This window comes from Phragmites australis, chromosome 5, assembly GCF_958298935.1.
Source record: "Phragmites australis chromosome 5, lpPhrAust1.1, whole genome shotgun sequence".
NCBI classification, from domain to species: domain Eukaryota; kingdom Viridiplantae; phylum Streptophyta; class Magnoliopsida; order Poales; family Poaceae; genus Phragmites; species Phragmites australis.
The window spans coordinates 278,845-303,185 of record NC_084925.1 but is presented as its reverse complement, the minus strand read 5'-3'; the positions used below and the strand labels follow the sequence as shown (position 1 = coordinate 303,185).

The 24,341-nt window shown below is 41.5% G+C and overlaps 3 protein-coding genes across 7 annotated transcripts; all 3 read right to left on the bottom strand.

The window, feature by feature from the left end:
• Positions 1–235: 235 nt before the first annotated feature.
• On the bottom strand, positions 236–5,428 carry LOC133918174 (ruBisCO large subunit-binding protein subunit beta, chloroplastic-like). The gene is made up of 15 exons (XM_062361913.1): positions 5,256–5,428; positions 4,349–4,576; positions 4,111–4,236; positions 3,869–4,006; positions 3,681–3,776; positions 2,783–3,025; positions 2,446–2,680; positions 2,198–2,367; positions 1,847–1,924; positions 1,648–1,719; positions 1,379–1,483; positions 1,161–1,253; positions 937–1,029; positions 569–692; positions 236–480 (listed from the first exon to the last, which is right to left on the bottom strand). Exons 2-15 carry the CDS (start codon positions 4,553–4,555, stop codon positions 464–466), a joined length of 1,797 nt encoding a protein of 598 aa, XP_062217897.1. The 5' UTR covers positions 4,556–4,576; positions 5,256–5,428; the 3' UTR covers positions 236–463.
• Positions 5,429–5,577: 149 nt separating this feature from the next.
• LOC133918175 (multiple organellar RNA editing factor 2, chloroplastic-like) lies at positions 5,578–12,657 on the bottom strand. 2 transcript variants are annotated; one of them, XM_062361914.1, is made up of 3 exons: positions 12,322–12,657; positions 12,144–12,209; positions 5,578–5,885 (listed from the first exon to the last, which is right to left on the bottom strand). In XM_062361914.1, exons 1-3 carry the CDS (start codon positions 12,629–12,631, stop codon positions 5,737–5,739), a joined length of 525 nt encoding a protein of 174 aa, XP_062217898.1. In that variant the 5' UTR covers positions 12,632–12,657; the 3' UTR covers positions 5,578–5,736. The 2 variants fall into 2 exon arrangements, with proteins under 2 accessions (XP_062217898.1, XP_062217899.1); XM_062361915.1 differs by lacking the exon at positions 5,578–5,885 and adding an exon at positions 11,348–11,540.
• Positions 12,658–14,215: 1,558 nt separating this feature from the next.
• Positions 14,216–23,942, bottom strand: LOC133917335 (protein ENHANCED DISEASE RESISTANCE 2-like). Of its 4 annotated transcripts, none has more exons than XM_062361236.1 (22): positions 23,676–23,942; positions 23,117–23,191; positions 22,761–22,814; positions 22,609–22,674; positions 22,160–22,260; positions 22,025–22,080; positions 21,811–21,927; positions 21,679–21,719; positions 21,481–21,581; positions 21,308–21,403; positions 21,157–21,221; positions 21,001–21,072; positions 20,721–20,876; positions 20,353–20,582; positions 20,198–20,237; positions 19,937–20,082; positions 19,712–19,813; positions 19,427–19,471; positions 19,195–19,335; positions 19,024–19,119; positions 14,484–14,585; positions 14,216–14,401 (listed from the first exon to the last, which is right to left on the bottom strand). In XM_062361236.1, the coding sequence occupies exons 1-22, from the start codon at positions 23,940–23,942 to the stop codon at positions 14,216–14,218; spliced, it is 2,355 nt and encodes a 784-aa protein (XP_062217220.1). The 4 variants fall into 4 exon arrangements, with proteins under 4 accessions (XP_062217220.1, XP_062217221.1, XP_062217222.1 ...); XM_062361237.1 differs by having other exon boundaries at positions 19,937–20,070; XM_062361238.1 differs by having other exon boundaries at positions 22,160–22,254; positions 23,676–23,786.
• Between the last annotated feature and the right edge of the window lie 399 nt (positions 23,943–24,341).

Genomic DNA, 24,341 nt, shown 5'->3' with positions numbered 1-24,341 from the left:
CGGTTGTGACATTTCTGTGATGCCTGTCTGCCCTCAAATTTCAGAACGACGCACCTCAAAATGATAAGAAAAACAAAGGACTCGGAACGACGATTTGCTGAATCTTGTCTTCTGAAAGAGAAGGGAAGTGCATCGCTGAACGCCTGTTTGTCATATTAGCATTCCAGAACGAAGAAGCTAATTGCCAGTTTGGCCAAAACGCATTACGGAGGAACAATGTTGCAAAGAAACAATCTGCAAGATGGTAACTCATTCACTGCAACTGCGCATGCTCCCCAAGGGGAGAAATATGTAGTAGCTACAAACGACAAACGGAACCAATTCTCTTACATTTTTAGGACTGTAGAACAACCTATCTGATCAATAAGTTGCAGTTTAGCTGAACTCTGTCTCAAAACTAATGGTAGACTCTGCCTCCAGTGTAAAACAGCTGCCGAGGGAAAGGGAAGCTCATCTCCTAAGTTTAGAAGCCATAACCTCCTGAGAACAACAGGAAAATAAAATATAAAGACCATTCCGATTTCTGAACAGGTAACAGTTGACGAGCAGCAGATGTCCCCATATATACCTGAACCACCCATTGGGTTTGCAGCAGGTGCTTTTTCAGGCTCCTTGATGTCAACGACAACAGCATCAGAGGTGATGAAAGTTTTCGCCACGGATGCAGCATGCTCCAAGCAACACCTCACAACCTGTTTTTGCAAAAGCAAATTTATGAGCTAAATGTTAGCGCAGGAAAAGGAGGGCAAATAAATTTTGATTGCAGTAAAAGAAAGAGGGCACGGAAAACACTCTAGTCATTTTCCAGCAAATCACAATGGACTCGAGGGTTTCAATATACACTCTTAATTGAACAATATTCTAAAGTAATTTGCTCATATTAAAAGAATTGTGTCATGCAACAACGAAGTGAACATTGCTTCTGCACAGACATACCTTGGTGGGATCAATAATACCAGCAGCCATCAAATCCTCATACTTCCCTGTAGCTGCATTGTAACCATACCTGGAGTTTTCGTTGGCAAGAACCTGAATGTGGACAGGTTTAAAATTTGTTAAGCATAAGTCTACCCCAACTTGTTTGGGAATAAAAGGCTTTGTTGTTGTTGTATAAGCTGCAGGACTTCTAATTCATACAGAACAAAATTCCATGTACAAACCTTCTCAATAACCACACTGCCATTAACACCAGCATTTTTCGCAATCAATTTAAGTGGATAGCTCAAGGACTTCCTTACAATTTCAGCACCAACCTTGACAAGGAAAAAAGGACAATAAGATCATCATTGATGGTATACCAAAAAAAAAGGACCTTAACCATGGGTAACATGAAATAACAATTGAACTTTTGGAAGAGAATCTCATATATTTTTCCTACCTTCTGTTCATCATTCTCAAGGGTTTCTATAATGTCATCGACTTTTGATGCAAGCCTTAAAAGGGTACAGCCACCACCAACAACAATACCTTCCTCAACTGCTGCCTGGCAACAAAGAAAGTAGTCAGCTAATAAGAACTGATTACAAATAGGATTTCATGTAAAAGTACAATCAATACAGTACTAACAGTGCATCAGCAGGCTATGTGAACGATAACATACAGGCACACTATCCCAAAAATCAATTGAAGCAAGAATATAACATTTACCTTCGTTGCATTAAGGGCATCTTCAACCCTCAGTTTCTTTTCCTTAAGCTCAGTTTCTGTCTGCGCTCCTACCTACAAAGCAAGACATGTCATTTTGTAATAGTTCTCTTCCGCTAAGGCATTCTAATACACCAAATGTCCTTCCACCATTGCAGCCTAATACACGAACATGTACCTAAGGTTCAACGTCAGGGTTTACCTGAATAACAGCAACACCACCAGAGAGTTTAGCTATCCTCTCGTTTAGCTTTTCTTTCTCATATTCTTGTTCAGTAGCCTGAAAAATTGATGTTTTGGAACAAACCATTAGTCAAAGCATTTCTATCCAGATAAACAAGTTACTTATGGAGACATGCAACACAAGCGAATGCAAGCTATCTGTATTGGAAAATAAGGGCTGCAAAAAGAGAGTTGAAAAACAGAGCAGAGCCATGAGAAAAGCGAGAATGAAGATGATTTGACAAACAGGAGAGGACCACACAGAATTTTAAACTTTCCAGAATGCAAACCTCAATCTGGTTCAGAATTTTAAACTTTCCAGAATGCAAACCTCAATCTGGTTCTTGATTTGTGTCACCCTTTTGTTTACTTCCTCCTGTGTAGTCCCATCTCCAACTATTGTTGTTGAATCCTTAGTAACTACAACCTTGGCAGCCGTTCCTAGGACCTCGTTGTCTGCCTTGTCAAGGGACAATCCAACTTCTTCTCTGATGACAGTGCCTGCACAAAGAATGAACAGTGTAAGTGATCAACTGTCACGGAAAAGAATATAATATCATGACTAAAGATGAAGTTAACCTCCAGTGAGAGTAGCAATGTCATCCAGGTATTGACTCTTGCGCTCTCCAAAACCAGGGGCTTTGATAGCAGCAATCTTCAATGCACCTCTAAGCCTATTAACCACAAGGGTTGCAAGAGCTTCCTGCTCAATATCCTCCGCAACTATTAGAATTGGATACCCACCTCTAATAGCGTCCTCCAGAATAGTGATAAGATCTCTTGCATTGTTAATTTTCTTGTCCACAAGGAGCAGCTGGGTAATAGAATTAAATCAGCGTAAGTGCACAGAAGTCATGAGGACTGCAATTGCTAGATACTACACAATTTTCAGTACAAAAGCTAGGGGGCACCAAACCTTGCAATTCTCATACTCAACTGACATTTTTTCACTGTCGGTTACAAAATAGGGGGAAATATAACCGCGATCAAACTGCATTCCCTCGACAACATAGAGATTATTTTCAGCACTCTTCCCTTCTTCAAGAGTGACCACCCCCTGCCGCCCAACCTTGCTCATAGCATCAGCTATCATATTCCCAATTTCATAGTTATTTCCCGCACTTACTGCAGCAACATCAGCAAGCTCACTATTCTCAACCTGCGGCATTGAAAGCAATCCGATATATATTCAAATTTCAATAGAGGATAATGCACTTGAAAATGAATAAGATACGCTCCCAAATATAACTGACTGTTAGCAAAACAGCAATACTATAGCACCTATATGCAGTTCAACTGGAAAAGAAATATGACGATAGCACACCATACACCTTTCAGAACAACTCTGAGGAAAAGATAGAAATGAAAAATACAAAGAAGAACGCATAGCTGAAAAGAAGGCAAATTGGATGTGCTGATGCAGCATTTTTTACTGGGAAACATGGTCATATCAAACGTCCATTGCGCTGGACATACTGATGCACATTCAGTCAATATATAGATTTACAGATAGGCAAGCCATGTCCACATCAAGTCCGTATTAGAAAATAGATGTATAATAGTAGGTATCTCATGAACGGTACTTAGGGTTGGTCAGCCATCCCATTTGTAAATAATACACTGGACAAAGTCATCAGATGCACACTGTGATTGTTTTGGAGTATGGTGGTTGTGTTGGCTAGCGATTTAGCTATATGCCATCTGGTTAATGGAAAGTGCTATGTTCCTATAAAAACAACATAATAGAAAGACATAATACTAAGGTCAGTACAAATGCATTTTCAGAACAGAACAAGATCATAACCAGAAGTTACCTCCTTGGACATCTTTTGGAGTTCGCTAACTAGTGCTTTGGCTGTTTTCTCAATACCTCGGGTGATCTGCACTGGATTTGCGCCAGCAGCTACAATCTGCGGAAAGTAACAAAGTCAACTGTAGCTTCATAACTGCGTAAAACATTCATGATATAAATACTGAGACATCAAGTTTTATAATGTTGTACCTTAACACCCTCGGTAATCATCCCTTGAGCAAGGACGACCGAAGTGGTTGTCCCATCACCAGCCAAATCATTTGTCTTAGCAGCAGCTTGCCTGACCAATTTAGCTCCAATATTTTCGACAGGGTCCTCCAGCTCAACCTGGTGCATGGTCACAGCCATTGATGAGAAAACCTTGCAGCCGCAGTAAGTTAAGGCATGGTTGTAGTATGAACAAATGATGGTAAAATTGTAATGTGACACACCTCCTTTGCCACAGTGACACCATCATTGACAATTTTAGGTGACCCATACTTGCTCTCGAGGACTACATTTCGTCCTTTTGGTCCAAGAGTAACCCCAACGAGATCTGCAAGCTTATTGACTCCATTCTGACATAGAAAACCAAGTAAAAAACAGGCATCTCAAACCAAAGTGACAAGATGGCATAGATGAGTAGAAAATGAAGCCGTCTTTTAAGAGTGATTCTGTTAGACAACTCACTTGCAGTTTCCTGATGGCCGACCCATCCTTGTTGAAGTACAACTCCTTGGCGGCATTAACTCTGAAACTGAACTTCCTTTGAGGCCTCATTTTCTGGGGAAGCGAAACAAATAGGGGGGAAACGAGGGAAAGGTGCTTCTTGGTCGCAAAGCCAGTAGGTGCAGCCTTGAGGCCACATGTGGAGGTGCTGCCGAGTGCCGAATCCATACTGTTGCCTATTGCAGCAAGCTGGACGGTTTGCATCAACATTAATTCAGTATGTGAAAAAGGAGTAGTGCTATAAGGAATATGCTTATAAGCGATGTTCAAGGGGAGGTTCCGTAGAACATGAAAATTGTAGGTGGTTATAAAATGCAATTTTCCATTACTAACAATGTGCAGTGAGGTGTAAAAGCGAAAGGAGGATTTTTTCGGGGGGGTTCAGTTCAGACTTCAGAGATAATGAAATGCATGTGTAGTGTAGGTACACAAAACTAATGCATGGAAAAAATTGTTCCTTTGTTGTGTGAATGAAGCATGAGACACCGGCAGCAGCGCAGACGAATAAGACACCAAACCCAGAATACGGGGGTCGGAAGACACGCCTTGAAAAAAAACACAGTAGAACCCAAACCAATCCAGCCTAGCCTCCCTCCCGTAATAAAATAGAACAAAATAGAAAAGAGTTGACAGCGATTTGAGATCATAATACTACTAAGTGGATCAAAATGACCCCAAGGTGGATGGGATCGATGGGAAAACTAACAACAAGAATCATACTAGTAATACTAATCCCTATCCCTCTTCCCTCCGTAGCAGCACAATCAATCAGAGTAGCCGGTGGCAGTGGATGGATCGATTCGTCTGCAGAAGCACCGATGGATCGTCGCGAAACAAGGAGAGATGAAGCGGTTGATTGATTTCATACCTGGCGGCCGGAGCGGAGGATGATCTGAGGGGTTTACGCGGTGGGTGTTAGGGTTTACTTAAATAAATACGTCTGACAGGTGGGGCCGGCGAGGGGACGGAGTAGTTGCGCAGATATGCCTTCCTTGAAGAACCAGCAAAGCATGCACATCACCATGGCAGATGTGTCTCTACAAAAGGCAAAGGCAAAGGCAAAGACAAAGGCAAAGGCACCTATGTATGGAATGGATGTACAAATAGCGAGCATTCACCAATCCCCTTTCTTCATGGAGATCTTCACCATTGCATCCTGAAATATTTGAAAACAAAGGAATAGTCTCATCTTCCACATGCACTTCCTCCATTTCAGATTGCATATTGTTGCTTCCGAGACAGCTACAGGGCAATAAAATGGCTTTGTTGATCCGATCCTAGGTCACAGCTACATTCAGGAAAGGAAATGGAACACCACAAGCTCCTAGCTCGTTCAGCGTCCTCATAAATCACCGCTGGTTCTGATTCTCCCTACGTCGCGCATAGCGGGTTCTGTCATTGTATCTGGGCCTATCTGCTGCTCTCTGAGGCACAGGCTCCACCCTCCTCTGCCTTTCTGGAGGTCTCTGAACAATCTCCCCGTTCACAAACAGCTCGGCTGCACATCACAATGAAAATTGCTGAGACAGTCAGTATCTTCACAAAAAGTATCGCCAGTCCTCCAAAAGTCACGCAGCACCAGTTCAAACCGGCAACTCAACTTTGATACGAAAAATGCACTAAATGAGCATGCGCACTAGTGATGTTTATTTCTCTCATCTCTATAGATATTTTAATATATTCCATTAACATACATGTCAATTAGGGAATCTAGATAAGAGTTTTTAGAACTTCATTAGCATTAAAAGCAAGACATTGCTCTCCATCACTTCATCCAGATGGAACATGAAACAATTAAGACACTTACGTAATTGTTCGAGAGGTGACATATAGGCGTACATGGCAGATTGGCAGTTTGCAAGACTTGTTACTTAATACATTAAAATTCAAAAGCAAAGCATTGCCCACTAGAATCTATTGCTTTTTGCCAGGACAAGAACACCATCGTTTGTAATTAAAAACAGTAAGAAACACCAGGTTCGGGCACTACCGGATTTCGAGACTTTGCCGTGTGCCTAGGGCACACGGCGAAGGCCTTAAAACACTCGGCAACATGTTTGCCGAGTGTAACACTCGGCATATCACTGTCGGCATACACAGTGCCGGCAAACTACTGTTTGCCGAGTGTTTTATATCGTGCACTCGGCAAACATATTTGCCGAGAGCCAAATACGACACTCGGCAAAAAAAAGTGACCTAACGGTGCCAATGCGTTAACGGCCTCTTTGCCGAGTGTCTCAGGGATACACTCGGCAAACACGAGGACACTTTGCCAGAATGTGACTTTCCGGGAGAAGGCTACCAACAACTGTCAGCATTGCATCGAAGGATTCTCGGCTGCCGCTAAACTGGGACTTGATAGCCATTAGGCGTCCGATGGCATCCAGTTGAGAAACCTTGCAATGCCCGTGAAGGGGTTGCTGCGCCGTAGACAACATATCATAAAAGGCCTTTACGGTTGACTCCGGCACTTCCTCCATACGTGCTTCATTAAAATGTGCGTCATGGAAGTCATCTAGCATGTCTCCGACCCCGACATCATAGTCATTGGTGCGTTGACGCACCACCTCCTCTCTGGCACGTTCGGACTCACCATGGTAGGTCCACCGGGTATAGTGTGGCATAAACCCATTCTTACAAAGGTGTTGACCCATGACCTCCTTTGTTTGTTGACGCGTGTTTGCACAAATACTGCAGGGGCACCAAGTTCCACGAGGTCCCTTAGGCCTAGCAAATGCTAATTCCAAGAACGCATCGGTCTTCTGGATCCATTCATCGGTCAAAAAACCCTGACTAGAGCGGCCAGTGTACATCCACTCACAATCATCCATCCTCTAACATATTGGGAAACATACACATATAATATTTTTTATTCAGCAAGTAATATAAAAATCAAATATTTGTGTTTGACCATAAGAGGGAATCGGCATGCATCAAACTATCTAATAGGTAAAGATAGGTCCTAATCCCACCCGACGATGTGTAGATTGGGCCGTTTCCATGCTCTACTCCGATCCGAGACAGAATTTCGGCAGCACCTCCCCGCTGTTCTCCAAATACACGTCTCGGCAACAAAGCCAAGAGAATGTGTATCCGGAGAACAACAGGGAGACACTACCGAAACTCTATCTCGGATCGGAGTAGAGCATTGAAACGAACCCAATCTACACATCCTCGGGCTGTCCAAAAAACGTGGACAATTCGAAACAGTTACGGTTATAGATATGCAAAGACTTACATATTTGTAACCATAACTCTTTCAAACGGGAGACGCATAGGTTACGCGACATGCACAAAACTTGCAGTTTTTTCCCTTTCTTTTCGAGAGAGAAATCAAATCAAAGCGCGCATTCAGTTCAAGAAAATACACACTTTGTGGAGTGTATAGCTTTAGTATTTCTGGAAATAACTCTTATCACTTTAGTTGGCATGGTTCTGATTTTAAATCAAACTAAACCACCAAAAGGAAAATACACTTTATGGTTATTCTAGCTTCAATCAAAGTCAGTACTCTAGTAGTGGTCTTAATACGTATATAATACACTCATCCATCACAAAGTAAAATGAGTTATATTTGTTTTTCAGTGTATGAATGCAAATAATTAAGGTGAATCGCGTAGCTATCTAACTCGAATATGCCTCTACATGCATATTGGAAACTTCTAACAGGATATGTGTACAAGGAAAACCTCGAAAAAAGTTTCTATCAGATATAGTCCTGGAAAATTTACTTATTAGACAGTACTTTATACTAATTATACCCTTTTCAAGGATGAAGCTGGTCATGATTTAGCATTCTACAAGTATATCAATTGCATGTTTACAATTAGGTTACTTGAATTAATTAAGTAGGGATAATAAATCCACAGATAGGATTCTCTGTAAGACAAAAGGCTCTATCCTCTAGCCATATAGAAGTGTCCCATCAGCAAGAGTTTCAGTAAAAGGAGTCAACCAAAATAGTAGGCTGATTGGATTTTCCATGTGTGTGGCAATTTGTTGCCTTCTATATTCCTTGCAGTACATTTTCCGGCATGACAAATCTAACCTTATCTATAGACTGCCTCAGTTAGAAAGGGAACTGGAGAAGAAATAAGCACACGCTTAAAGTTAACTTTGACCTTGTAGCTAGAAAAGAGCCGTCAATAATTCGGCCATAGACATTATATCGAGTTACTATGTACAAACCAGCTGATCCCTAAAGCCTAAGCTGGTATAGACATTAAAGACGAACAATTCATTTATACTTTAGCAAAACTGCATTATGGTACAAGATAATTGCATTATGGGGCTAACATGGAAACTTGAAAAGAATTGTGTAGAGGGGTAGCAGGAGGTGGCTATCTGTAGGAAGCAACTGCTTGTCTACCCACGGTGGGAAGGTGTACATTGGCTGTAGCAGGAAACATAGGAGTACAATGCTTGCATTCGTGACACATTCATGAGAGAGAGCTAACACCACTACCAATACAATTGATACAACTAGTTTCATAAGTAAAATGCTAGAACAAACTGTAAATTAAGAGAGAAATTTTCAGCGAGAAACTATGTATTAGGTCAGCCCTGTTAATTTGGAATGCAAGCGGTACCTTATACCCGGGCGTCGGAGGGGGGTGGCGCGGGGTGGCGCTGGCCGGCGCGGGGGAGGCGGCGTTGGGCAGCGCGCGGCAGCCGAGGTGCCGGCGGAGGGGGGGCGGGGGCGCTGCCGGCGGCGGCAGCGGTGGGCCGAGGCGGCGGCGGCCCGCAGGGGCGCGGCGGCGGCGGGCCGAGGCGGCGGAGGGGCGCAGGGGCGCGGCGGCGGCGGGCCGAGGCGGCGGAGGGGCGGCGGCGGGCCGAGGCGGCCCTGGCGGCGGAGGGGCGCGGCGTGGGATGGGCGCGGGGGCGCTGGCGGCGGAGGCGGGTCGGCGGCGCTGGCAGCGGGGGGGGGGGGGGGGGGCCGAGGCGGCGGTGCTGGCAGCGGGCCGAGGCGGCGGCGGCGGACGGGGGGCAGGGGCGGGCCGAGGCGGCGGCGGCAGGAGGGTAGTCACGCGCGGGACAGTTTTCGATCTGTCCCCGCGCGCGGGGTGGGGAAACCCTATATTCGCTGCTTTGCCGAGTGTGAAATCTTTGCCGAGTGTCAAATCTAGGACTGGTTTGCCGAGTGTGAGAGCAAGGCACTCGGCAAACAAGTGGTTTGCCGAGTGTAAAACAAAGACACTCGGCGAACAGCTGAAATTTTTTTTTGACTACATATTCACTAAATGAATTAGAAATAGCAAACGGACCCAGAAAAATACCAAATTTTAACATCAAATATGCTATGTTGTATGTTGAGTGTAGAAAAAGTTTCAATGTCAAACGACGATTCAAACGTCACTTCGGGTTCAAACCTAATCCGTTCCCTCTCGAAACCATGATTCTTCCTGGGAGATGCTTTGATTTCTAAGCATCGTACGTGACAACTTTTGCGAAACCTTCTCAATTTTTTTATCTCAACCTCTACGTATCATATCATGCCACTATGGCAAATCTCATGTTTTTCTGACTTCGTTTGCTTTTTTTAGAATTAAAAAACCAATAAGCTACATGTTGCTGGTCGAGTGTTGCCGCCCAGATGTTTCAAATTTCTTTTCATTTCTTGGGTATGGCCTAAAAATAGACTCAACAACATGAATATGATTTTTCTACCCATTTTTGTTCATTATTTCATGTACTTGCAGATCAAATTTGACTTATATCCATTAAAAGCCTAGAAATGCACTTAATGAATTAAAAATAGCAAACGGACCCAGAAAAATACCAAATTTTAACATCGAATATGCTATGTTGTATGTTGAGTGTAGAAAAAGTTTCAAGGTCAAACGACGATTCAAACGTCACTTCGGGTTCAAACCTGATCCGTTCCCTCTCCAAACCATGATTCTTCCTCGGAGATGTTTCGGTTTCTAAGCATCGTACGTGACAACTTTTGCGAAACCTTCTCAATTTTTTATCTCAGTCTCTACGTATCATATCATGACACTATGGCAAGTCTCATATTTTTCTACCCATTTTTGTTCATTATTTTATGTACTTGCAGATCAAATTTGACTTATATCCATCAAATAATTTCTTATGAAAAAGAGTTGTCCATAAAGTTAGATTTCGATAGAACATAGCAAACATGTTATCCATCCAAGAATCGCCAAATGAAGTCGCTTTTTTGTTCCACCACTTCTCACTATGCTACCAGCTACCTCCTCTGATGCACTTAACGATGAACCAAGCAAAACCCATAGATCAGAAGGGCAGCTTAGTGTGTCAAGCTGATCTGCTTTTGCTTCTTCCACTTGGCAAGCATTGAAAATTCCTTCTTTGTCTGGATGACAGCTGGAATGATAGTATATAGTCGAGAAATTCCTTTTTTAAGGCAAGGAAGAAGAATTGTTATTCTCTTTCAGAGCACAACTGATTCCAAGGGCCGCTCCCAGGAGTCCACATCTGCTGCATCTCAATATTAAGCACGACTGAATTCTAACTCCAAGTTCATAACAATATCATTCTTAAATCATACTGTAGTAGTATCGGAATCGATGTGTGGCGGTCTTTGGTTGGTTGTTATTACGAGAAAGAAAAGAGAACAAAAGGAAACCAAAAAGAAACTAAAGAAAAAAAAAGTTTGCCGAGTGCTTAATATCGAGCACTCGGCAAACATTTATAGACGACACTCGGCAAAGGGGCGACTCGCCGTCAGCCGCCGAACGGAGGGACACGTGGCGCGTAGTTTGCCGAGTGCCCGAATTCGCCGAGTGTTTGTTTTCAATTTTGCTGAGTGCTATTGTTTGCCGAGTGTTTTTTGAGGTATTTACCGAGTGTTTTCGTCGGGCACTCGGCGTAGGTGGTTGTTTGCCGAGTGCCCGATATATTACACTCGGCATATACGTAGTCACTCGGCATACACATCGTTTCCGGTAGTGGGGAATGTTTGTCATTGTGCCCTGCCCCACTAGCCTGCACCCCATTTCATTTGAGTGCAGCCGCTAGACATACATTAATTATTAGTCCGTTAGCATCAAAAGCATGACATTGCCTAATAGGCACCAAGGCCCGAAAATATGTACTAGACCATCAATGTACAATGATGGCCACCTTGGATCAATTCATATTGCAGCAAACCCCGGATATAATCCGGCATCTACGGAAAAAAAACATTTAGTAATCCTCTTGTATCATCTCCAGAGAAGTGTAGGTCATTTCAGTCACATCTGTAGCAATTAATTAAAGAGAACATACTTCTTTTATCTTCGAAAGGTTTCAAGAGGTAAGACGTAGTATTTATAGCTGTCTCATTCAAGAATTAAGGCATACCAGCAATATAATCATTGATGTGACGAATTCATTGTAAGCCCAGAAATTGCGAGGTTAAAAGACGGGCACATTCCATCAAAAAAAAATTCGCATCCACTAATACACACCATTTCACTAAGGTGCATGACCATGAAGGTAATTCTAGCTGGAAGTCCATTGGCCATCAAATTGAAGATATATTGCCAAAATGTAACACTACGCTCTTCTTAGACGTAGTGAACTCATTAATCCATAATGGTGATCGTCTTAAGCAACCATAACCCCACAAAATACCTCACCAACACGTGAATACAGGTTAATGTCTAATTTCCTTGGGTACATAAAGATCGAACCAACAAGCATTTCTTGGATTTAACTTAGCATGTGGAAACAATCAAGCAGAAAATCACTAGAAGTTGGTTGTGCGAGAATTAATATGTCAGGGAATTACCTCCATAGTCCTTGTATTCAGGGTCAACATATGAATCCGGGAGGACAAACAGAACACCAGGAAGCCCTGCAACGCAACAAAGTCAAACAAACACATTGCGAAGCACGCCCCTTTAAGGCTTTAATGAAAAGGAAACAACACAATTTATATCAGACTTAATTGTAAATGGCATGGAGACCTTCAAGCTTGTTTGATGTATCTTCGTCAATCTCACACCCGAATCCGAAGTAGCGTTGACAAGAGGCATTGTAAATCTTCTTATTGGCCTCTTCCTCACTGTGACACATCCAACGATGGAACGATATCAAGTCACAGGGCTTAGACGATCCAACTATGCCCTGCGCGGCGCCTCCAAGGCGGAAGGAGGAGACCGCTGGGCGCAGCAGCTCCACCAGGGCCGGGGAGGAGGGGACGCGGCGTAGGAAGGAGGATGAGGATGAGGAGAGGAAGAGGAGGGAGAGCAGCTTGCGAGCCATGGCGGCGGCCATCGCGGGGACGAAACCCTAGGAGCTCACCCATGGGCGGACCCATCAGCTGAATACCCAACTTTTTTGAAAAAAATTGATTATATAGCAACTATACTACGTATATATATCTCTAGTTAGGCCAACTTACTTGTTTGCTGCTTCAATCTATCAGACCACCTAGCAAATCGTGAACCCAAGCTACTATCCATCCTCCACTCGGTCTATTAACTAGAAAGAGCCCACCTTCTCATACCACAGCAACAAGCATCAGGAGTTCATGATCTCCATGTTGTGACTGCCCAGTTCAGCAGTCAGCAGTTGAGTGTGAATTTTTTTTGCAAGTTAAGAATAGTAACATCATTTAACGCTTTCAAGCCATGAAGGAACACAAAGTTAAATTATAATTTTCTTTTAAGTATTTTGCAATTTCTCTTAATTAGTTGAAACTTCTTTACAATGAACAATTTATATTTTAAAATTTACGCTACTATGAATTTCTCGTATCTTGGATTGAGTTTTTTTTTAATACTGAATACCCAATCACCAAATCCTGGGTCCGCCACTGAGCTCACTGATGCGAAGAGGAGGAAGAGCTGTCGATGCTATCGGGAAAGAGAAAGACAGTGCCTGCCAGGGGTTAGTTTCGAACGTGGTTTTCAGTTTTTACGATTCCAACCTAAAACAGATAGATAGTTTTTTTTATAGTTTTTTTATAATTCATTTGGTGTATTGCGGTAATTGACAAGCTGATTTCTGTCAATTTTTTATAAATTGTAAAAGTCTATTTTACTAAATTGTTTATAATTTTTTTTTAAATCTACAATCTAAAATTTTTCACAATCTAATTTTCTATAATCTAAATTTTTACAATCTACTATCTACAAGTTGTTTTTCAGAATCTCCAATTAAAAAGAACAACTCATGATTTTAACCAATACATTTTTTCCCCTTCATTTGATCTGCTGATAAATGGGCCACTTTCTGGGCTCAAAAAAAACCCTGCACACTCTTTAAGTTGATTTCTCAAAAAAAAAAAAAAACCTCTTTAAGTTGACAGAACTTCCCCTCAAGAAAGAAAAAAAGTTCATCAAACAAATATCAACAAGTACACAAATCAAAGAGAGTGGCAGCTTGTATTGCTGGGATTGTAACGGGTGAATTGCTCGAAAACGTGAGAAATAAAACTAAGTATTTTCCTTCCCTGCAGAGAGAGAATGTCCAAGCAACCCTCCCGATCTAAGCTTCAGATTCATTGATTCATTCATATATAGTGATTGTTTCTGATGTAGGTGGTGTAAAACAATTAATTACAATACATGGCAGAGCATCACCATCATTGTTTTTGTTAACGAGGGACACATGACAACAAAGAGTATTCAGCTGAGAGTGTATAAATGACTCTAGAAGCATGTACATGGAATCGTCTCCCGAACTGAATTGGGATTTTATTTTTATTTTTATTTTTTTGAAAGAGCGATATGTAGCAAAAGAGGAAAAATTATATATTGTCTGAAGTTTTGAACTCGATTAATTATAGGCTAAAATTGTGGATATCAACTACCAGACTGCCTGATAGGACAAGAAAAGGAGAAAGAAGTAAATATATCATTTCATTTTCCTGGACAAGTCATCCTCCGAGGAAGTATTGTTGTTGTTATCGTCGTTGCTGCTGTTGCTGCTGCTATCACTTGGCGTATTGCCAATGTCAGGAACTGCTGCTGTGGCCGGTTCGACATGAGCTAGCCGAGCTGCGCCAATAACCTGCTCCGGGAGCTCCTCGTATGTGTTTGCCTAAAGGAAGGCTCAAAGTGCTGTCAAAGCTGAAAAAGACTCCACTAATATTGTTCCCAATTCAAACCAAAATTTATCTTACCTGTATTAGGAAGGCCATATCAACCACTAATGTTGTCACCACACCAAATACAAGGCCCAGAACTCCATTTGCCACCGCAGAAGAACCAATGTCAACATCCACCTAAAACAAGAACAAATTACCTTTTTAGATAATGGAAACATCATTTCAACAACAAATTGCCTTATTCACTTTTTTTTTCTTGAATACGCAGGAGAGTTGTGCATATTTGTATCAAGAAGGAAGAGTTAAGCATGAGTTTTGCACGATGATCTGTGACAAGTCATAGTTGCGTATAAGGCATAAGGTTTGGTACTAAATGATTACACGAAAAAGGAAGCAACTGGTCCAGCAAAGACGGTAGTAGATTAGATGACTGAGCTGAAAGTGCGTAGCCGCTCCATATGGTGGATAGATTCTTAGCTCCTGCCTCACACTAGCGAATGATGTCGTCACCGATGAGGGCCACTAGAGAATCTGACGAACTACAGTGATCGTTGAAAATGATATCATTACGCGATAGCCAAACCCTCCAGCAAGTGAGAAGGATTAGCGAGTCCAGGCCCTTACGTAGGCTCTTAGTGGTGCCTCACCGAATGTCAAGCCACCAAGTAATGAGATAAGTCTCAGATGCAAGAGCATGAATCCCCAGAATCCGCTATTGTATCTCTCTCACCTAAGTGCAGTGAAGTAGCAAGTGATTCATGGTTTCTAGGAGCTGCAAGCAGTGCATGCAAGAATCGTTGGATTGGAGCCTGTGTCGCCGCCGTCCAAAGCCGTCCATGTAGCCCCAATCAATTGAAAAACTTAACCTTGGGAAGAGCCCAAGTTTTCCATACCAAACTAGCACCCTCAAAACGTATGGAACCCTGAAACATGACATGATATGCCGATTTAGCCGAGTATTGACCAAAGGTCATCCATTTCCAAATCACTCAGTCTTGGACGTTGCTCAAGGTGACGGAGTCCAGTCGACACCATAACTGCAAGTATTATGCTAACACTGGTATGGTTAGAGGGCCTGAAATATCTCTAATCCACTTGTGGTTGTACAATGTATCCTTCATTGTCCTCTTCTTCACGGTAGAGGCCTGAAATATCTCTAAGAGTGTTTTGCTTGTGGGGGAAAATTATTGCTCATAGGGGAAATTTTGTAATAGATATTTTGTTTGTAAAGAGAATGTCATTTGGGGGGGGGGGGGGGGGTTCAAAAGCAAAACCATGTAGCTCGTTTTTGGAAGTTGTTTTACTTTGCATGAGCACATTCATCTTCATACATACTCTATCATGCTTGTTTGATATGTATAAAGTAAACTTCATCCAAATTTTGAGATAGATAATATATGCAATGATATTCAAGATTCATTCACACATGCATAGATTATGAGAGAGTTTACTATATACATATTGGTTTTTACTAACATTAAAATATTTGTGGTGTTTGATGTTAGTAAAGCTAGTTTTGGCAACCTCAAATGTCTTTGTGATGTTTGATGTTTCCAAAACTGGTTCTTTGTATACATTCGTCTTCAGATTAATTGTATACTTAGAACTTTAATTTTTTGTCAAATATAATCATCTAGTGAGATAGTCATCAATTAACAGAATAGAAGTGATTGAAAGTGCATCTAGCCCTTATGTGTGATTTTGGTAATTAATGATAATACCTATGGACGAACTATGTTATTGAGAATTGTTAGTAGGATGTTACATATGTGATGCATGGAGGAGAGATATGCATCAAGATCAATGAGCTCTAGGTGATGCTCAGGTAAGTGATGACAATACCTATAGATTAACAATGATGTTGAAAATTATTATTAGGTCATTCTATAGGAGATGCATAAGAAATGAAGTATGGATTCATTGAGAAATGCCATGAGTTCAAAGAATTGTATCAAAGTCATTGAGATCTTAGTGGTGTTCAAAAGAAGAAGAAGAAGTTTGAAGAATGAAGGCTAAGTTACTTGTGGAGATCAGGTAACTAAAGATATGCTATTTTCAATAGAGTTTTATGGACTAATCATGTACTTTATGCTTGCGAGTGAGTTAGGGTTAGGATCCATAAGAAGACATAAGTTGAATTGAAATTATATATGCCAAGAGTGAAGAATAAGATTGGACTCCATATATGATAAAGTGAATTTATTAAAGATGTTAGATACAAAATATTTTTCTATGGCAAGACGGTGAAGGGCAAGCAAGACTTGCCTGCGATGGACCATCCGGTGGTGAAGGGTAAGCAAATGGCTTGGCGTCGAAAGACTAAGGCGATGGTGAAGAACGAGTGAAGGCTTTGCGCTAATGGACCATGTGAGACCATGGGAAGCTATGGGTTACTCGTATCAATCATATGAAGAATCAAGAAGAGATGAAGTGAAGATTATATGAAAGTTGAAAGCCCTGAAGGTTTAAAAGAAAGAGATAGTACTTGAAAGTATTCAAAAGCTCAAATTGGTTAAAAAAAATTTATATTTGAATTTGAGTATAGATATGTCACATTATTAAGAGGGATGCAACGTGAGCTATTTGTCGTGTCTCAGTGCTTAAGAGTTTTCTAACCAACCCAAAGTGAGAGTTAGCTTAAAGAGCCCGGTGCGAAAAGTGTGGAAGTGTTTGAATTGAGTTTTAGAGTGTTCTTAGTTTTATCCAATGTGTTTGAGGTCATTAATTCAGTTAGGATGTGTAGTCATTTGATTAAGCTTTCCATAGAGTCTAAAATCGTCAAAATCGAACTTTGGGATCAAAAGTTATCGTTGTTTTCAGAGAGTCAACTGTGCTAAACTCGGACTCTCCGGGTTGACCCAGATACTTCGGGTTGGTTGGAGTCTCCAGGTTTAGCTTTGAGACAGGTGGTCTATTTGGACTTGAGTGTTTCACTCGGATACTCCAGCCAGGGCTCTGACTAGGGTAAAGTCTAGAGACTCCGGCTAAGGCTCTCAGTTATACGTTCTAGTGCTAACCTGGAGACTCCGGGTTGATCCGGATACTCTGGGTCAGTAAAAAAACTGTGTAATAGTTAGTTTTTTGGGGTTAGTTATATATACCCTCTCACCCCCATTCTTTGTTACTGCTGCCAGGGCACGAAAGAAAAACCTTCTAGAGCCAAAAGAACTCCCTCACACTCCAATCTAGTGTGTGATTTGAGAAGAAAAGTGATATGGGTTGAGAGATTGCAAGTTTGAGTACAGGTGGGCGTATCTCCCATCTTGAGCACTCAAGTTCATCGATAAGAAGTTCGTGAAGCGTTTATTACTCTTAGAGTTTTGAGCTCCTATGCGGCTAGGCGTTGCCAGCAAGCACCTAAGGTTGTGGAGTGCCGTGGGAAGTTTGCGAAGGCTTCGATTTTACCTCCAAAAGGGAAGAAATCAAGAGTGAAAGCTAATGTCAAGTGTGACTGAGCTTGAAAGGAAAATAGTTAAGAGAGACCTGACTCAAGTATGACCGAACTCCTCAACAGAGACATAGTGACCTCTAGAGGAGGTGTCCGAACTTCGGAAAATAAATCTTGTATCTCCTCCCTTGTTTTCTTATTCTTATGTTCTTGTTCAATATTTATGCATATTCCTCGATCTACTTGTTTGTGTGAAATTGATTGTAGGTACTCCATGGATCTATTTAGAATCATCACTTGGAACACACGACTTCATTTGGTTTAAGTTAGAACTATTTAGACGTACTTTAATTTCAGTTTCAAGTTCTTTCTATGCTGAACCCGAAGTATCCGAGTCAACCTGGAAACTCCGGATTCTATACAATTTAAACTCGGAGTATTCGGGTCAACTCGGAGTATCCAGATGAACAATGTTTTTTGAGTTTTATTGCATATCTTTTGCTAGATTTAAGTAATCTTTGTCACTCTAGGATTGTAACCTCCACAATTATTTAGTGTGATTGTGCACTAGTTGAGCCTAGTATATTTAGGACGTGGCTGACTGGGCCCCCCTTGCGATGGCCATGAAGCCACAAGGAGGAACCTGGCAGGGGACGAAGTTAGGCCTGTCCTTGTGGAGGACAACCTTCCCTTGCTGTTTCGCCGACAACTGAGCAGTTGTGGGAGCAGGGACGACGTGATAAAGTAGCACTAACAGAGACCGCATGGATGAGGAGGAAGCTGAAAGAGGGGTGTCATGAAGCCAATGTTGCACCTTCGTTCTACCCGAGCTCGAAGCACCAAGCCAGAAGGGGCAAGCTAGCGGAGAAAGGGGGGAGGAGGTCGTTGGGCCAGAGGGAAGCAGAGGCGCTGGCGGTGGACGCCGAGCTTGAAGTGAGTTCCAGTAGAGGCGAATGGGGCGAGGCGCTCTCCATCATGCCTGTTGTATATTGCCTTATTCACAAATAACCAAAACATTTCCCTTCTGTCATTTGCTAATTGTGAGTTCCAGCGGAGGCAAACAGGGCGAGGCGCTCTCCATCATGCCTGTTGTATATTGCCTTATTCACAAATGACCAAAACATTTCCCTTCCGTCATTCGCTAATTGTGATACCCAACCCCACCTCCATGTTAACCCATTTACACGTTATCGAGATGTTGACATTGAAAAGCAATATTGACATTACCTCCAAGTAGCCAGGACCACGAACATAGCTACAATCTACGGCCTTTCCCAACAAACAAGGGGTGCTTCCAACACTCTGTCGCACTATCCAAGAGCCCTGAAGAAAAGAAAATTTATGTCAAATTGGAACCCATATACGAATACAAGACTACTATTGTGTGTGAGAGCAGACCTTGGGGACGGATGGTATAAGCTTCAGTCTGCTATTGCGGAATTCATCATCGCCATCAAAGAAACGCTGTAGTAACGATCCTTTTTTCAAGGAACTCGTGACAAAATACATGACCAAGCTGTAATGAGTTGATCCAGGAATCTACAAAGAGGATACTAACTTCACCAAAATTCTTCAAATGAATTGATTAAGATAAAAAAAAACAAGTCTTAAGGAATGCCAACTTAATTACCTGTATGTTGACAACAAATGTATGCATCCCTTTCTCAGCACCAACCTACGGAAGTGGTGAAAAGGAGCAAAGAAAGCATGATATGAGGATATGACATGATTATATGCTACTCTAGAATCCAGATAAAATTAAGCATGTATTTTGAATTGTCCTATTCAGAAGAGGACTCGAGAATAGACAAAGAAACCACTCATTTTATACATTCAGCAAAACTACTTTAACAATTGTTCTCATTTTACTAATCGATAAACCTTCAGAAGATTCTAGGCCAGTTTTTTTGTTTACCTGAGCAACACAACCTTTCTGCCTGGCAACATTATCCATGCGCTTTGTGTCCTTAAACCAGTCTATGGCCGCAAGCTCCATGAGATAACTTGCTGCAGGTATCTGTAACTTGAATACGAGTGTGTTAAGGTTCTTGATGATATATTTTTTCCTTTTTGAAAGCAGGTTCTGGACATTAGCAAACATGCTTCAAAAGCAATAAAGCACAAACTGGAAGATTTAGACCTTTGATTTGTCTTGTGGAAAGTTCTTGCTACGAACTTTAAAGATCTTGCTATCAGGTACTGTCCAACAATTGCGGCTTTTCTCATCAGCATCACGGTGAAGAATCCCAGAAAAGCAAGATAAATCAAGTTTTTCTGGAGCCTCATCTGCCATTATGATAAAGATATCGCAGTTACGGAAAAAAAAAAAATAACACCTGCCCAAGGAACTTGATAGCAGACATGATAATACAAGAATATAGAGTAAAAAGGGGAATCAAACCTGTGCACTTAGTATTATTATCAGATTTGTTCGGATCTTCCTGTACATTTTTGTTTTGATCAAGGCTTAATATGATATGAGGAAAAATGTAAAACTTGTATAAAGTAAATAAGTCATAAATTGTTTGCCATAGTGTGGTAGAGGACATTTAACACCTCTATATTAGCTTCAGGAACTTGATACTCCTCATCCTCATCCGATTCTTCGTCAATCATTCCCATGTTTTTATTATCTGCTTGACCTTGACCTGATGGTTTCGTCTTAGAGTCAACATCTTGAAGCTTCTGATATTTTTGTGCTGAAGCCGCATCAACCATCGGTTCCATCACAGGAATCCTTGGGGTTATATGGATTTCGTCTGTTTGGGAAAAAAATTCGCGCAACCCTGGAAGTATAAATTAAAGCCCAAAACGAATCAGTGAGACAACAGCACTAGGTGGTCAATTTAACAATAATTTGTTCTTTCATACTAAAGATGAAGGTGTTAACTGTTATTGCCGTCAAAAGAACAGTATTTTAATACCGGCAACACAGTTCAGTATCTGCAGCAAAGAATGGTACTGAAAGGAGGGAGAATAATTCAGGAACCATCCTTTCAGGTCGATCTGCATAAGATGTTGAACCTGAGTACGGGGTCTTCCATTGCGACACTTGAGAGGAGAAATCTTGAACCCTCCACCTGAACCAGTAGAAATTTCAGGAAAAAAGAAAGGGAACATATGTGGATATTTTTCTATATATTTGGAGTTTCTCTCGTACTCTAAGGTAGATGAAGGATTTAATATGGACCAAAGGAAAATTACTTTCAATACAAGCCCTCACAAATCCTCGTTGCCGACCACAATTTGGATGTTCTATTGATCGAAATAGCACAACTGCATGTGTACACATACAGTGTCAAACAGGAGGCATTACAGGCAGTAAAGGTTATCGGAAAAACAAAAAATCCAACAATTTACCATAACTTCCATCATCGTTACGCCGCCAATAACGAGCGTAACAAAGATCTCGGGGCCAGACTAACCTACATGTTCACGTGATGGAAAATTCGTTGGGAATAGTTGGAAAAGCAAATCTTAAGAACTTGTCAATCTGTGAGTATTGGGTTACATTGGACACCAGTGCAGCTGCAACCTATGATATAGTATTGCGGTGTGACCATCAACCTCTTCAACTAAACTACCATGTCGAAAGCTACAGTCCCATCTATAATGGAGAATAAAGATCAATGAGATCAACATCAGTAGTATGAAAAGTAGAAAGTTTAAAGGCCATACACTTACTCGTATCTTGTTACATCCATGCTCATCACCAGACCGAAAATGGCTTCACATGTGGCTTCCACTACACCTACAGCCCTCATAGCTCGGCTGCAGCTTCTTGCCTATAGTGCATCAAAGTAACACGCTGTCATCAGATTCAGAGTTTCAGACACTGTACATTGTACAAATCACCCAAAAAAAAAACGAGTTGGCACTGACAAGGTAATCAACTTCCAGAAGTTCTTCAAAAATGCGCAATCCTGCCGATGACAAAACAGTAAGCAACGTCAACTTCAAATAATCCTGCGAAGAAGAAGGGTTAATGACCTAATAAGAGAAACGCAGACTTGCCATTTTGGCATCTAAGTAGTCGCCAATTCTTCTTGGAGTAAACTTGATTGGGGTCATTCTCATTGGACACACCAAGGTCAGGCTCTTTGGTCCAGTCATGTATTGAATCGGGGGGGCCTAGCACCAGAAATGGCACGGTGAATTTCTATAATGTGCAAAAGTGAATATAAATCAGTACTCTACTTCACTCAGGGTAGTTATTGTAACTTTTTACCGTTCCCTATAGTAGTCCTGCGAGTCAAAGTAGGCCGTTCCTCTTCATCTTCAGCTCTACATTTGTAATGAAGTTACTGGCTAATTCAGTGAAATGTCTGACATAAGCTAATCTGACAGATGGAATGCCACTTACGCACTGTCATGATCTGAAAATGAAAAGTTCCCTCCAAGTTCCATGTCAAAGTCCATTGATGCAAAGGCCTTACGGTTTTTAGCTGTCATAGAGTCCTGTTGCTGCATGAATGAAGAGAATTGATATCTGATAAAACTACATACAGCATTTTCTATTTATTTTGCAAATTGCTATAATCTAAAATCAGTTCAGATTGAGTACTAGCTAATGGTCACATCCTAACACTGGGATTTTTTGTGGTACAACAATACCGATTACTGTTAATTGTCAAGGCAATGCAGCTTCATCTACTTCACAATTAATAAGAAACTAAGTGAAAAATGAATGAGTTTTCGAAAAAAGTGAAAAAGGAATGATGTTGAAATTCGAGCTTTCTTCAGACATGTTTAGAGCTATTGGGTCATATGTAATAAAAAAAAACAACTGATGGAAACATAGACTTACTACACCTGATCAATAATGAGTTCTATCTTCTTTTTCCATGCCATTGCGTCCTCAATATCATATGCACCCATCTGCGAATTAAATTTATTAATGATCAGAAGCTAGAGAAAAGAAGGGGAAATGTGTTCCTGTTGAAGGGTTGAGCTATAGAACCAACCGTGATCTGGTGCTCCTTTTCTTTCTTGTTATAAATGCACAGGACATAAATCATCTGGAAAGAAAATCGAAAGGAGGTAAGTAGGAATTTAGTATTCCCATGGAACACTTGGTTAGTGAGATACAGATAAAATGTTATGCAGATCAGCCAAAAGGCCTGTCCTCTATTATAGGCATTGAAAAAGAAGAGTTTTAAATTGCTTGATTGTTGCTGCATCCTGCATGTATAAAAAGCTGAAGTGGGAGTGGCCCTTCCATAGAATATTGGGATCACAACCCAAGAAGATATTATCGAACACACAATATTCGGAATTAAGGCAAGAAAGTAAATTAAGAAAAAGAGAGGAGGAAACTCACTTGCCCATGATGTGTTTTCAGCCCTCTATCCTCGACCCTGCAATTCCCATCTATTAGCAAAGACTTGAGCGGAACCTGGATGCATATCCACAAATTGCATCGAAGTTATCAGACACCAGAGGTTGGAATTTAGGCAGCAGAAAGCATGCATGATGTGTGGGGAATTCAGATAGAATTAAACAATCTCAATAGAGTATCAGAAATAACAGATAAAAATAGGGAAATCTCGAAAAGCACAAGCATGATACTGAATGAATTGGCAATATATATATATATATATATATATATATATATATATATATATATATATATATATATATATATATATATATAAGCTTGTTAATTAGCATCCATAGAAATGGCAATTGGACAACGGATCACAACTTGATTTGCTTTGCATGATCAACAAGACAAGCTCCCAGATTAGCAACACGTTACCACATTGGGACATCCGAAATCGAAAATTTTCCGAGATTCAAACAAGAAAAATACAAATAACAGATATGATAATTAATTTAATTTGAAGGCATAAGTTGCAAAGCGAGATTTTATATGCTACCATGTTGTCCTTTGGTTTCTTCTTGTAGTAGGCTAGCAGCTTGCTGTGGAGCACGAAGTAGCGCGTGTGGAAGAAGGACCTGCCGATCTTCCTCCGGCCATAGCGCACCATCCATCCCTCGTGGCGCACCGCGGCGGCGGCGGCCTCCCTGACGGCTGCCATGGTTGCCGCCCTGGGCATCTCGCCGCTCTTGGCAATGGTGGCGGCCTTGGGGAGCTCGCCGCTCCTGGCCGCGGCCTCCCGCCTGGACGCCGACGAGCTCAGCATGTTTGTTGGCATGCGTACCGTTACGAACCTTTGTCGCGAGGCTCCGCTCAACTGGAATCCATCAAGGAATGGATGGGTGGCGCGCGCGGTGATACGGCAGCAGCAGCAGCAGCAGGAGGAGGAGGAGGAAGGGCAGGGAGAACTTGGAGGGGTGGCGGGGCGGGGGACGCGCGCGCCAAAAATAACTGCCTGCTTCACCTCCTCTCGTCACGTTTAAATCGAGAATTAAAATTTAAAGTTTCATTCAGGTTCTTAAACAAAATTTAAAAGTAAGAAGTTTGAATTTTGAAGCTGAAGAAAGGCGGATTTAAAAGTAAGAGGTTTTTTGGAATAGAAAATAAATTAAAAATTCAAAATAGGAATAGAAAATTTTGGGCTGGGCTGGAAATAGTAGAGTCC